We start from the raw sequence: 15289 nt of genomic DNA on the forward strand, positions 1-15289 counted from the left end.
AATATGGAGTTCATCCCACTTTCAATGTATCTGACCTTATTCCTTGCATTATTGGAAATCATAAATTTGAGAATGCCATGCTTGATTTGGGTGCTTCCATAAATGTCATGCCTCTGTCAATAAGAGTGTTGCCCACCCCACTGTTTACATAGAGGATGTTTTAGTTAGGGTTGGGGAACTCATTTTTCCTGCTGCCTTCTACATTCTTGAAATGAAGGAAGGATTTTCCCGTGCGTCTGCCCCAATCATCTTAGGTAGACCATTTTTGAAAACTGCACGAACTAAAATTGATGTCGATGCTGGTACCTTGTCTATGGAGTTTGGTGACATTGTTGTTCATTTTAATATCCTTGATGCCATGAAAATTCCATCTGAGGACCAGTCTGTTTTTCGTGCTGAAATACTTGATTATATTGTTGATGAGCATGTTTATACTTCTCACTCTTTGCATGATAAAACCCACTTTTTGCCGTCACATGTCAATGCTTCTTTTCCATGCATTAAACATGAATCTGAGACTGTTGTTGATATTGACTTTACATCTAAACCTCATTCATGTCCTGAGAGTACACTTGATGTTTAGCTTGATGCATTGGGCTTGGGTGTTACACCTCCGCATTTAAGTTTTGTGGACTTGGAATGCACTATCCTTATTGCAGGAGGTACGCATAAATCTTTCCAGAAAGCACCAAAAATTGAAATCGAAGGCCCATTCCTATACAAAAACTTCAAGGACAAAGGGCACCGGCTGAACCCGCTAATCAACAATCCTTCATTGGTAGATGCAGTTATGAAAGAGACTTCTCTGCTTAATCAAGTGTGGAATCTGCCACCATGAATCAGGGAGTTTTCTTCTTTTCTCCTTCCTCTCCCCACTTTTATTGCACTTGTCCATGATCTGTTGATTGTTCTTATTTCCGATCTTATGCTTATGACACATTGAGGACAGTGTGTAGTTTAAGTGTGGTCTATTGGGAGAGATTTTGATTTTTCTTTGTTCGTTTTTGTTTTCTTTGTTAAAATTTTTCTTTTCTAGGTTGGTTTTTTTTGTTGTGTTTGTGTACAGTTTTTGCATGTTTCTCTTGCTTTCTGGACATTGTTTAGGTTGTAGGTTTTTCTTTCACTTCACTGATACTCTAATTGGTTTGAAATCCTTATTTTTCTTTGCTTGGAAAGATGATTATGATGTTTGAGAGGTTGATTTGATTGTGACAATTACCCTGTGTGAGATTTGAGCCACTTTATGTTCTTTCTTGTGTGATATATCTCTTGATTGCTTGTGCATATCCCTTGGCTTGACTCTTGTTGATAGTTCTTGATTGATATGCATGTTTGGAAGTGATAAAGGCAGTTTTGTTCTTGAACCTCTCTAGCCAAATAAGCCTACCTTATTTTAATCCCTTGATAATCCCTTTTGAGCCTATACTTTCCCCATTTCTTTGTTTTGAAGCTCATACACTAGCCCTAAGTGAAAAACCATGGTTACCTTAACCTTAGGAAATTTTGGAGCTTTGGAAGTGTTTTGGGAACAAGTGTGGTCTCCCTGGAGATTCTGATGAATTGGCTAGTTGGTTCCTCTTCTTGTTTTGTTTTGTAAATATGATGTGTATCTTGTCTCTTACAGTTGCATCCTAAAGAGAGAGAAAAGAAAAGAGACAAGATAAAAAAATAGAGAAAAATGAAAAAAAAAATTGTGAATAATGGAGTCAAGAAGAGGATTGAATTAGAAGTTTTGGATTTGATTTATCTGTGTTTACACTTGTTCCCCAATGCTCCTCTATTTCTTTTGGTTTATAGCTTTGATGCGGCTGTTGCGGCTGTTGCGGCCCATCAAATTTGATTGCAAGAAATAATGCAGTATAAACTAGGAAGTGACTCCTAGGTCGTCTCTCAAGGACCAAATGTGGTTCAGTCTCAAGTCAACACATAGTGGGGGGTTTGTGAATGTGTTTTCTTTAATGCAAATAAAATAAATTAAAACTGTAAATTAAATGAAACAGAATTTAAAACGTTGAAATAAATTTTAACGACTGTAAAACCAAACGGTAAAAGACAGTAAAATCAGAAAACGTAAAATTCATCAGTGCTTGAAATTAAAATGGTGTAACAGTAAATATACGGAAAACGTAATAACAGTGTAATTAAAATTTACCCAAAACATCAGTAAAAATAAACAGTAAAAACAACGTAAAATAAAATGAACAATAAAACGCAATGACAAAATTTAACGATGCAGAAAACAGTAAACGGAATACAACAGACAATAAAAATAAAAGCACTTAATTGAAAATGAAATTCATGAAGGATTCAACACTTGAAATAAAATTCTTGAACAGTGAAGGTAAAAACGAGTAAACTGATCCAAATACTGTAACACACTACAAGCTTTTTCAAGAAAGGAAATCTATATTTGCTAAGTGAAAAACCGAGAGAGAGCTTCTGGAAGGCAACGAGGGCCCCTCCCAGGCCTCCCTTTTCTTCTGCTGCTTCTCTTCCCTTTTACACTACAAGAAAAATGGCAATTATATACAGATTATTATATACGGATTTTTATCCGTATATAATAGGGATGTTATATACGGATTTTATATACGGATCTGTGGAATAGTCTTACATACGGAAAAATCCGTATATAATGAGGTAAAATGTTATATACGGATTATCCGTATATAATATCGGTGGGTAAAATTGGCGCGTGTAAGCGGGACCTTTTCCAGGGATAGATCCGTATGTAAGACCGTATGTAAGTTGACAAAATATTTACCCGCTGATTTTTTATACGGATATGGAGATAATTAATAATTAAAAAATAAAACTAAATAATATAGAAGTATCACTTTTCTCCCTCCCTCCCTCGAGCCAAGTTTCTCCCCTTCTCGAGCCCTAACTATTCATCCTTCTCCACTCGTACCTATGCCTCGTTCTCGTCATTAATCTTCCTCACTCACTGCAACCTTCTCCCTCGTTCAGGCTTATTCTCCTTCATGGAGCGTTATTCTGTATGCTACTGCAACCTTCTCCCTCGTTGAACCTCTCTCAAAGGCTAACTTGAAGTCTCCTCTGTCGAACGCAGTGAAAGGCTTTTCTATCGAACACACTAAAGGGCTTGGAAGCATTTTCCCTAAATGTGGTTGTGCGTCGTTGCCTGCCGAAACAATCTCGTTCAGCAAACATTGTAGGACGACCTCCGTGGTTAGTTGAAACCTTCATCTGGTAAGTAATCCAAATTTGCTTCATTTTCATAGTATCTATAATGTTACATTGACCGATTATTGTTCTTGTTTCTTTGGAGGTTGGAAATCCCGAATTTTGAAACCCTAGGTTGGTTTGTTCCCGTTGGAAGAGATAAGGTGGAGCTCCAATTGCCTTCTGCACCTTCCAGGTATTAATTCATTAGACTTGGGTTTGTGTTTAATTGATATTATTGAAAATGGGTATTGTCTTCTCATGATGACCGTCTATTTTAGTACAATTGTTTGTTGTGTGTCTCGATTGTTAGTGGAAATGATGTGGTTTTCTGTTATATTGTGTTAGTACCACGTCTTGACCCAAGATCTTCCATTGACTTATATTGTGTGCGCTCTGATGAATCAGTCTGACCATTAAGACTTGTTGGCATTATATGAGGGTCTTTAGGCATAGGAAGCAAATCAGATATTGGCATATTGGAAATTATGGTTGATCCTGGCATATGTTACCCAATTGCAAAGATTCTATATCTGCATATTGTTGCTAGATTTTAATTTATCTGCCTGACACGTAATATGGATATTATCTGTGATGCTGCATTGGCCATGATCAGTTTAAGATCCAGACAAGAGTGTTGAGGATTAGAAGGGTTGATAATTGGTGTTATGTTCACATTTGATGGATTTGTTTTATTGTGTGATTTTACTTTGTTAGATGATTTAATAGATGATAAGGAAGCTTAAGGTGACCGTGACTATGTTGATTTTAATTTGAAAGATGATTTCCTAAAAAAAATAGCTTGTCTGATTTTTGGGGGATTGGATGTTAAGCTTGTTGACATAAATTTTTTTGAGAGATAAGCATAATTCCTGAGTCTTCATTTAATAGATGGTTGAACAAAAAGTGATTCAAGGTTTGAAATGAAGTTGTCCTTCCCCCAATTTATTTTCCACATGGACAAATAATTTGCTGGAAATTGAATGGTTTCAAATTTGCCTGGAGAGAAGATTTGGACGAAGGTTGTCAAAATTGAAATTCACTTTACTAGAGGACTCGAAAAAAAAGGCATCACATGCTGGACCTGTTGATGATTTTAGACACACTGATGCCAGCTGTGGTCACATGATTAAAGTAAGTCAGTGCATAAGCTGGAGTTTGGTCAATATGATCACTATGAACTTCAAAAGTGTTACTACATATATAGTTGGAACTAACAAAATTAAGGAATAAGGAGAGCTAATTTATTCTTTGTCTATGTTTACATCATTCTTATATTGTTGGTTGGTACAGAGGGTATTAAAAAACATTTCTATCAAAGAAAATGTTTATGGCTAGGCCTATGGTGTCCGAACTTGTTATTTGAGTCATGTGAGAAATCATATGATTACTGCTAGAATTCAGACGTTAACGAGGAAGGAGCTAAAGAGAAGTTGTAAGTTGTATGATGGTTTGAGTTGTGGATTTTGATTAATTTGGCAAGGTTTGTTGAAATTTTTGTAGTTTTAGACCATTTGATTTTTAAAGGACACGTGCATCTTTTGGTTTCTGGAATTTTAAAGAGACATTGGCCAAAGAAAAACATTTTAAGATAAATTGGTGTTATTAGTAGGCTAACATTTTGAATGGATGCTAAAATTGGAGATTTGTATTAGCATGGGCGTGAAAATCTTGGCTACCTGGTTTTGGAGCATGCCAATTTTGGTGATTTTATTTTCTTTGTACGTTTTTCTAAAGTTCACTCTAGGTTTAGTTGGTAATGTGTTATATTATGGCTGATACATCATTGAAATATTTTTAAGTTGTTTTAAAATATAAATTTTGAAAATTTATGATCCGTTTGTGTTGAGCTTTCATTTTTTTATGGTAGGCGAACGGGGGAGGATGATTTTTGGCCAATTGCTCAAAGATGTTATTGTTACTGGTAATCTGATCCAGTTATCTCATAATTTATAATTTTTTTCAGCATTTAAGTGTTGGTGTCAAGCGTCTTGGCAATATAGTATAGACTTTCCTTCACATTTTCCTCAAGATGTTGATGTCATGTGAGATCAATATACAATCTTCTAGTTTATTTTGTGATTCAACACATCTTGTTCCCTTTATTTCTTATCTGTAGGTGAGAAATATCTCTAATTCTCTATGTAGTGCAGGTCATTTCTAAATTCAGCTTTTGAGCTTTTGTTGAGAGTTTGGGCAGCTTCAAGAGACCTTAAGGTCACTACTATTTTTCTTTACTTTTGTTCTTGCATTCTGCTCCTTATAGGAGTCTTTATAATTTTCTGGATCCTTTTTTTGCTGATACATCTATAAAAGTTAAGTTTCTGAACATGTTCTGTTTGTGTGGTTGATGAACATAAATGAGTATTTTAGTGTATAATTTATGACTTTTTTACTTGATTGTTTTTTATCTTTGTCTTATTTAAACTTATTTCGTTTTAGGTTTGTGTCGCATCTGTAGAAGCATTGGGGCAGATGGTAGGTCTCATAACACGAGTACAGTTAAAGACTTCCCTACCAAGGCTTATCCCTACAATATTGGACTTGTAAGTATGGTCTTTAAAGCATTTTATATTTTAGTTATGTATGGTTCATATTTAATTCGTTTTTTTTTCTATTTAATGTTTGATTTCTCACTAGATTAAAATATGAAGAAACTTAAAATATCAACTAGTATTATCAGATGAATTCACATACATATCTTCTTATGTCAGGTATAAAAAAGATCAAGATATAGCTTTTTTGGGTACATGCAGTCTCTTTATAACAAACTCACTCCCTGGTCCAAGACAAGTGACATGAAAACTAATTACTGACTTCTAGTATAGATAGAAAGATGTTAAGAGTAAATAGTGAACATTCTTTTAAAATTAATTGTATAATTTGCACTTGAAAACCACTTTCCCTTAAGGGAAGAGAGAAAATTGGTTGCCTAAGTGTGGTTAAAAGCCAGAGAAATGAGTTAAGTGACTATTGAGTGTATCAAAATATGCAAATCTTTTAACATACCACAGAAGCTATGGTTGCAGATATGGCAACAGTGAGGTATCTCCCAAGTTTGGCATCAGCAAGGAAGCCACCAACAAGGCCAAGAAGGTTGACAGTTCCCATAACTATCTTTTTTTTATGCTTAACTCTGTAACAGTAAAACCCATGCATGCTAATTATTTACTTTTACTTATTTGTTTTTCACTGTGATTAACTATGTGCTCTCCACTTTCTTCCTTGGTCTGTCCTATATGTGGGTGGCTTCCTTGTCATCATGTACTTTGTTTCAGCCAAGAAAAGAGGTCAGTTCCTTTCCATTAATTCCACACTGCCCCCTTCTTCTTTCACGTATCAAGTCTCTCATTTCTCCAATAATATAGTGCTTTCCATGTCACAAAGGGTCCTCCACTTATTGTTTTCAGCCGTGTGTCATCATGCACCATGCCTTACTTCCCACTTTGACCAATTTCTTTGAAGCTTACTGGAATAAAAAATAGCAGAGAAAAAACTTACCTTACTAGTAGTGTTTATTTTAAATGTTAATCATTTGATGTCATGAATTAACTTCTCTTTTTTGTTTTGTATAGTTATTCCTTGCTTGTTAACTGTAATAGATCCTTATAGCTCATGCTATATAATCTTTGGTGATAACGAATTCTCATTTACACTATCAATTTCATTTCATAAAAATATTTTTAAAATGGGAATAAAATAAACAAGTTTTAGTTTTAGATGATAAATTATTCGGGGAAAAGAATATACACAGAAACGATAATATGATAATATAAAAAAATTGCAAAAATATTACTCACATTTTCAGAAACCTTTGGTTTTAATTATCCAGTAACGTGATTTGATTCTGAATAAGATGAATACAATGAGTATAGGGGCAGGTATTGATGGTTTTGAATTTTCATGTAACATACATACACTTACATGCTTCTTTAAATATAGTACATTGCTCTGCTTGAGTTTCAGAGTTTTGATGTTCAATTGCTTTGTCCATATACTGGTTTGTACTTTTCTTTAAGATTAATCAATGGTTGTTTTGCACAAGCTTATAGCATATGGTGATGTATTTATTAATGTAGCTGTTTTCCTTTCATCTTTGGTCACCTTTTATTTTTGGCATTTTTTTTTGTTTAAAACTGTCAAAATGGTTAAACTGTTATTAAACCATTAAAACATTTAAAAATAAGTTTCTAAAGACTGCTAAGTAAATACGAACAGAGATCAGATCAATAGCTAAATAGGAAAAAATAAATCCTCTTGAACAAATGGCTAAATCTGAAATACAAGTTTGATTTGATGATTGTCTAGGTGGGCTTTGAGATGATTGATGCATTTGCTGAATCTTAGGGGATTCCTATGAACACTTCCTATTCCAAAGCCATTTTCGGAAAAGGTTTGCCCGCTGCCTTGCTTAGATATTTCTATTTTCTGTTTTTCTGTCTATGTTTATTGTATTGATAAATTTTTTTCGCAAGTTGGTTTGTTGCAGGTTTTGTTGGTGAAGTTCTTGTCTTCCTTGCAAAGCCTCCTCAGACTTACATGAATCTGAGTGGTGAATTAGTAAGGAAACAAGATGTGCTATTTTTTTTCCTCTCTCTTAACCATGTGGATATTTAACTTTAGATTGTGCAAGTTGTGATGTCTATATAGCTTGTCAATTTCCACTCACAAAAATTTATTGACCACGAGTTCCTTTAATCGCTTAAGCTTATAGTCTACTTTGAAGGGTAGCTTTTCTAATCTGCACATTGAAATTTACTCTTATTAGTTGGCATTTTTGTGAAGTTATATGTACTATCAATAGTTGTAAACAGTTAAAAGATTGATGTTTATATTCTGCAGGTCAATTGCAGCAGAAAACAATTTCCCATCCACCTTGCAGTGCATTTTTGGTTGCATTTATGGTACTAGGATATCCTCTTATTTAATGATTGAGCTTATATTTGCTAATTAATGTTTTTTGTTGTTCTGAAAACTTGTAACTCCTTTGTTGCAAAGTTGATTGCTTAAGAATTGGCCAGTGTAGTTAAGATTTTGCACATGCACTATAGTAATGAGACTTGTGCACTTGAATTTGCAGCTTCATGGTATATAGTTTATATGATTATTGTACATATGAATATATTATCTTATAATTTGTCTCACTTTTCTTTGAGGTTGCTTGATTTTTTTCTTCTATTCTTTAAGTTGTTGAAATAGATTATGTTACCAAGAAGGAAAGCTTATAGTACCTGCATAACTGCGTAACAATTTGCTTCATGGTATTTTGTACTCAATGATTTTAGTCTTCTGGTTTCAACATCTTCTTTCTGTTTGATAGTGTATCATTTGGCATAAATCCAGATTCGTATAGATCATTCCATGCTGTTTATAGTTTTAGTTTAAGCATTTATCAAGACAAACATGCAAAAAGTTTACTCCCTGAACCCATTTGATATTTGTTTTCTCCTTTTGCAGATTTGCTTTATGTTTTCTCGAATCTGTCAAGGAATCTAAATTTCATTGAGCATACACACATTGCTGGTTGGAAATTGTAAGTGAATTTGATTATTATGCATCTGAAAATTTTTTGTAGACTATATTCTGCATGTTTTTCTCCCCTGACTTATATTACTTATTCTATGCAGGAATCAAAGAGCAAGGCCCATCATTATTGATCATGCCCTTTACTTATCAAAGAAATCTGATTTAGCATTGACCACTCAACGAAGAACCCTTCCCACGTCTTTTAAACTGTTTAGTGGTATGTCCCTATCGATTATCTAACATTTAAAAAACCTATTTTAGAGACAGTGAGTTCTGAGCTACTTGTTAATTTTTATTGGAACTGTTGATTAATAGTTGTTTAACTCTGAACTTGATAATATATTGGGTCTTTCTTAAGAGTCAGCAAATTACTCTTATTAGGTTGAGCTTCATTAAACTAAATATTAGACATCACTCCATTAAAGTGTTATACCATGAGTTTGAGGAATTTTAAGCATATGGTGAACATCACAATTTCTTTTTATATAATTTATATATATATATATATATATATATATATATATATATATATATATATATATATATATATATATATATATATAAAATAACATATGTAGAGAAATTAGAATATATAGTGAATATTGGTTTAGATAGGTTAACATTAATTTTTATATTTATATTTATTGGTCTAATCCAGAAGGTTTGTCAATAGAATAAGAACTTTTATTCTGCTTGTATATTGTGCATGGGAAACTGCTATATACAGGACATTTATTTAGCTCTTCTTAAACCATTATATACGGATTTATCCGTATATAATTTATATACGGAAATTATATACGGATTTATCCGTATATAATTTATATACGGAAATTATATACGGATTTATCCGTATATAATTTATATACAGAAATTATATACGGATTTATCCGTATATAAATTATATACGGATTTATCCGTATATAAATTATATACGGATAAATCCGTATATAATTTATATACGGATAAATCCGTATATAAACCTAGCTACGACTGTATTATATACGGATTTTTGTCCGTATGTAATCCGTATATAAACACGTATTATATACGGATTTTGGGTCTTATATACGGATTTTTGCTGTATATAATACACTTTTTTCTTGTAGTGTTAAATGCCAAAAATCTGGACCTACTGCGTGCTCCTCCTTCTTTCCAGCCAGGTTCCCCGTCTGTTGTCCCCCTAGCTTCCTTCCTATTTTTGACTTTCTTCAATAGCCAAAATAAGCAAAAGGGGCCCCTCGAAGTTTGGTGTCGGTGTATTTTTCTGATTACCCATTTTACGGATGTTTGCCAAATTCGTGGTGCCCACACGCCAACATGCTGTAGCTTCCTCTGTGCATGCTGGACCATGTAGCCTGGACGTTGCTCCTGGATGTGGCTGGACCGTGAGCTATTCTTCTTTCCAGCCAATGAATCACTTGATGCTCCATTAACTCAGCACTTTGGTGAAGCATTTTCTCCCTTCTAACGCTGCTCCATTTCTCCTCTCCAAGGTGGCTGCTGCTGGATCAGCTGTGAGCGTGAAGATGTTGCTTGCTGGACCGTCAGTGGGCTTGTTAAGCAGCTGGATGAACAAATATGTTGGACGTACACCCTGTTGCTGGACCGTCTCAAGCTGTTGTCCGTGTGCAGCTTACTGGACTGCTCCCTCTTAGCTGGATGCTACTTCTACTGGACCGTGGACGTCTGCTGCTGCACCGCGTGTTGGACACGTGTGCCTTCCTGTTGTGTGCACCCAGCCAAAACCGTGACAGCACCTGCTGAAACGTGGCAGCAGCTCCTTTCTTCCGTGTGCACCTCCAAGCTGCTGGACATGCTTCCATTACTAGATCAAGCCCGTGGAATGTGAAGCTTCTTCTCCAACGTGTTGCTGCTGCTGGTGTTGGTGGTGCTGCTGCCTTTGGCTTCCAAAAAAAACGTGAATGGGCTGCTGGATGTGCTTGTTCTCTTCAAGCTGTCCGTTCACACCAAAGCTACTGCTTACTGTGAAGATAGCTGGGAGGATGAAGTCCTTGCTGCTGTGCTCTTTCCTTCACCGTGTACACCATCCCTCTTCTCCTTTGGACGTGAGATGAAGAATGAATGGGCCGTGTGCCATGTGTTGTCCCCTTTAGCAAATTTTCTTCAATCACTAAAAGTAATAAAAGGGGCCCCTCCGTGGCTTTTGATGCACAACTTCTGATAACAGTTGAAAAACTGTTATTTTTATGATTAAAGTTGACACTAAAAGCAACCTTTACACTTAGAAACTAGCTTGAAATCATGCTTTTCTTTATATTTTTGGAAATAGGAGAGCTGGACAGGTTTATGCTTGATTTCAGTGTTTTTGTGCAGGTTTTAAGGTGAATTTGGTGAAAGAAGTGAAGAAGGAGAGAGTTGAAATCAGAAAAGACAACAAAAAGTGCAAAAAGGAGAAGCCGAAGTCGCCGCTCAGCGGCAGTTTACCGCTGAGCGGCACTCTGGAAGTCACGTGAGGTCCGCTGAGGGGCAAAATGGCCGCTGAGGGGAGAAAAACAAGTCACGCACTCACCGTTGAGCGGCACTTTAATGGGCTTGGACTTGACTTTTTGTAATTTATGAATGATATATAAGCTTTAGGGTTTCCTAGGGTTAGGCATCTTTGGCAGAAACGAAGCAAACACTCTCTCTTCCACCCCTTGGGGTAGATTGGGAGATGGTGACAGCTCTCCTCTTCTCTTTCACGGGTTTTTCTATCTCTTTCATTCTTTCATTATTGTTCATCTAGGTTCACCATGAATATGGTGAACTAAACTCTGTATGTTTGTTGGGGAATCAATGTAATCTTGTGAAACTCTCATATATGGAATCTGTTTTTACATCTTTTAATTAAGACTTATGCTTTCTTTTCATCATTAGTTAGGGTTTTTCCTCTTTGCTTAATGCTTGCATTGTTTAACTCATTCGATGCATGATTATTGGTTTTGTCGATACGGGCACGTACGGGGAAGTCTAGATCCAGGGAATTTCTCCAATTTTATATTGGTTGTCATTAAGCTCCTGCACTTATGAACTGATCATTAGGAATGCTAGGAATTGTATGAACTCGTGATTAGGGAGAAGCCTTCTGGAAAGGTACATTAGAGAGTGGCATTAACAATGATGATTTGACTGTTGAATTCCTAAAAATATATGAGAGTGGATAAGATGAAATTGACCCCCAACAACATATTCATATCTATATTTCATTGAAAGTGTTTATCTTTTGCTTTTTGCCATTGATCAAAATTCATGCATACATGTTTATTTTCTGTCTTGCATCTTAAACCCCAAATATTTCGTTTGTAAGTCTTAGTTAATCAAGAAACCACATAACTAAACTAGGCCGTGAGTCCTTTGGGAAGAACGATACTTGGTCTAACCAAGTTTATTACTTGAACGATTCGGTCATACTTGCCGATTGAAAACAAGTTTGTGACATCATAATTTGGTGTTCATAAATTTGTCCATCAAGTTTTTGGCGCCGTTGCCAGGGACTCGTGGTTTAACTGGTTAATTTGTGTGATTATTGATTATCTTTGACTTTTTTTTTTTTTAATTTAAATTTCGAATTTTTTTTATTTTTATTTTTCTGTTTTCTGTTTTTCGATTTGTATTTTATTTGATTTTATTTTATTTTTTTGTTTTCTGTTTTTCTGTTTTCTGTTTTTATTTTCTGTTTTTTATTTTTCGGTTTTTATTTGATTTTATTTTATTTGATTAGATTAGATTTTATTTTATTTTATTTTATTTTCTGTTTGTATTTTATTTTATTTTATTTTATTTTATTTTTCTGTTTTTATTTTTCTGTTTTTATTTCCTATCTTCTTATCTTTTCAATTATATCCTTTGATTTTTTTTCTCTATCTTTTTGTGCTAACAATTGTTTTTAGGGTTTTGTGCCTAATGTCTGCAGAATGCAATTTGGTCAAGAATTTAACTATATGGGCACTCAATTCTACCAAAGTAATCTCAACCACTGGTGGGAACCTCACTCAAGCATGGATCAAAGCCAATTTTGGCAAGCTGCTGGACAATTTGAGAACCAACCATAACAACAATGCCAGCAACAACCCTTTCTATCAGGAAGTTTGGATAGGTTGGAGGACACCCTTCAACGATTTTTGAAAAATTCCGACTCTACTCAGAAAAGCATTGAAGAATCATGTAAAAGAATGGAGATGCAACTTCGTTACATCAATCAGAGATTGAATGATGATGTTAATACTGAAGTTAACCTTAAGGAGGAAGGGCAAGTCATTATCACTGAAAGTGACAAGATTCTTGATGAGGAAAAATTAGAGGGAGATGAGGAAAGGGTAGAGAGAAAAGAGAAAGAAGAGTTGAGTGAGAAAGATAAAGATGAAGAAAAAGAAAAAGAAGTGGTTGAGAGAGAAGAGAGAAAGAAAATTTGTGTGAAAATAAAGAAGTTGAGGAGAAAAAGAAAAGGGAAGAAAAAAATAAAAGAAAAGAAAAAGAGAAAATTTAGGGAGAGAAAAAGGAAGAAAAAGAAGATGAGAGGAAAGAAGAAGAAATCATATGAAAAATCACATCCTCATCTAAAGAAGAATCATAGGAAGGAAAAGAAATTTAAGTGCTTTATGGAAATCTTCAAGAAATTGGAGATTAAAGTTCCTATGATTGAGACACTGCAACAGGTTCCAGGTTTGATCAAATTTCTGAAGAAGTTCAGTAGAAAGAAGAAAAAGAAGAAGGAACTTGAACTTTATTGGGTCAAGCTAATACGTTAAAAGAGCGCTTGCTGGGAGGCAACCCAGTGGATTTAAAGACTTTTGATTTGGTTTTTGTAATTTTTAATTTGTGAACATTACTTCTGTAATTATTTTGTTGGAGATAGCATCTACTGAAGGATGCTAGGTGGTTAAGTATCTACTGAAGGATACTATGTTTGTAACACCTACTGATGGGTGTTGGTAAGAAAATTGTGCACCTACTGAAGGGTGTTGGTGGATTTTGGGTCAGGCTCGTGACGTTAAACAAGCGCTACCTGGGAGGCAACCCAGTTGATTGAATATTTCTGTTTGTTTCTTTTAGTTAGGGTTTGCATAAGCATTTTGAACATTGAATTGCAGGGAGCCAGTGAGGGGCATGTCTAGGAGGCACGTAGGTTAAGAAAAGAAGGAGAAGAGCACTTCACGAAAGTGCCGCTGAGCGGTACTTTACCGCTGAGCGATACTCTCGCAGAATGGGTTTTAGTTCCCCTTAGCGGGACCCGAGCCCATTAGGGTATTTTTATACCCCAAGCTGCGGTTTAGGTTTTCTATCCAGGCTCTTCTCTGCACAAACACTTCCACATACCTTTTCCAAGGTTTTCCACATCTTTTCATTCTTTCCTCTTGAAAATTTCTCTTCCACTCACTTGCTCACTAGTGTTCCATTCAAGTTTGGGGTTGGAAGAGAGTATCTTAGCTTGGAAACATTCTTATTGCATCTAGTATCTCCACCCAAGTAAGTAAAATGCATTTTGTTCATTCTAGGGTTCTTGAATTTGAATGTGATTGTCAAAGCATGAATATTTAGGGGTTTTGATTTCTATGCATGATTTGATGATATATTTGATGTTTGAACCGATTAAACTGCATGATTATGAACTGGAAAACTGAAAATTGCATTTGGGTGGAGTTAGGAAAGCTTTAAAACAGGTTTTTCAAAAATCTGCAGAGTTACCGCTGAGGGGTAAACTGCCGCTGAGCGGCACTCTGCCAGATTTGGTTTTTCTGGTTTTTTGTGATTTGGAATGTGGTACTGATGGCGCTGAGGGGAAATTCTGGCCCTCAACGGTGGTTTAGCTTCGAAAGGAGTTGTGTTCTTTGTTTTACTAATGATTAACATCATGTTCTGTGGTTTTGTATTTGTGTTTTGAATGTAGGAATGGCATCATCTTCAGGAAAAAGATTGAAAACCATGGCAACCAAGAGAAAGGAAAAGGAACCAGAGCAACCCCACTCTAGCAGGTTCCTCTCTAGGAAACATGAGAAGCACTTTAAAGTGGTTCAGGACAGGAGACTTCTGATGGAGAGAAAGGTTGGAATGATACCTAACCTTGCTCCTCAATTTGGAGAGCAAGTTTTAGGGAATGACTGGGCAAAGCTAGCCACTTATCCTGCACCTGCCAACATAGCTGTGGTTAAGGAATTTTACACCAATGCAAAGAAGATTGGTGATTATCCAGCTGAGAATTATTTGGGCTATGTCAGAGGCCATGCTATCAGGTATGATCCTGATTCAATTAATAACTTTCTGGACATTGTATGGGCTGAGCAGTGCCAGTTTGCTCTTTGCATGGAGGAAGGTGCTGATTATGAGGATGTGGAGAGAGTACTGTGTATACCTGGAGGACACTTCCAAAGGAATCGATCTGGCTCAGTGGTTAACATTAGGAGGACAGATTTGACTCCTCTTGAAAAGTATTGGATGGCGTTTTCTCATGCCAACATTCAGCCATGTTCACATGTGTCAGATATTACTCTCAGCAGGGCATTCTTCATCTACTGTGCTATCAGAAACTTGAATGTTAATATTGGGCAGGTGATAGCTGATGAGATTAGTGTGTGCG

At 35.6% G+C, this 15289-nt stretch overlaps 1 protein-coding gene across 1 annotated transcript; it reads left to right on the forward strand.

Annotated features, from left to right (window-relative positions):
• Window positions 1-211: 211 nt before the first annotated feature.
• On the forward strand, window positions 212-8331 carry LOC148199315 (uncharacterized). Its single transcript, XM_088112622.1, has 12 exons — window positions 212-566; window positions 660-817; window positions 3080-3213; window positions 3293-3382; window positions 5057-5110; window positions 5340-5403; window positions 5629-5732; window positions 6201-6282; window positions 6465-6476; window positions 7495-7513; window positions 7655-7746; window positions 8029-8331. Exons 1-12 carry the CDS (start codon window positions 212-214, stop codon window positions 8095-8097), a joined length of 1233 nt encoding a protein of 410 aa, XP_087968748.1. The 3' UTR covers window positions 8098-8331.
• Window positions 8332-15289: the final 6958 nt, after the last annotated feature.

This window comes from Vigna umbellata, chromosome 4 (genome assembly GCF_029865625.1).
Source record: "Vigna umbellata cultivar VRB3 chromosome 4, Vumbellata_1.0, whole genome shotgun sequence".
NCBI lineage: Eukaryota > Viridiplantae > Streptophyta > Magnoliopsida > Fabales > Fabaceae > Vigna > Vigna umbellata.

What these genes read in the sequence shown, in the direction of transcription:
- LOC148199315 (XM_088112622.1), top strand. Translation starts at nt 212, where the DNA reads ATGAAGGAAGGATTTTCCCGTGCGTCTGCCCCAATCATCTTAGGTAGA. An exon ending in AGACTTCTCTGCTTAATCAA is followed by an intron (nt 818 to 3,079) that starts GTGTGGAATCTG and finishes ACGCAGTGAAAG; the next exon opens with GCTTTTCTATCGAACACACT. An exon ending in TGAATCTGAGTGGTGAATTA is followed by an intron (nt 7,747 to 8,028) that starts GTAAGGAAACAA and finishes TATATTCTGCAG; the next exon opens with GTCAATTGCAGCAGAAAACA.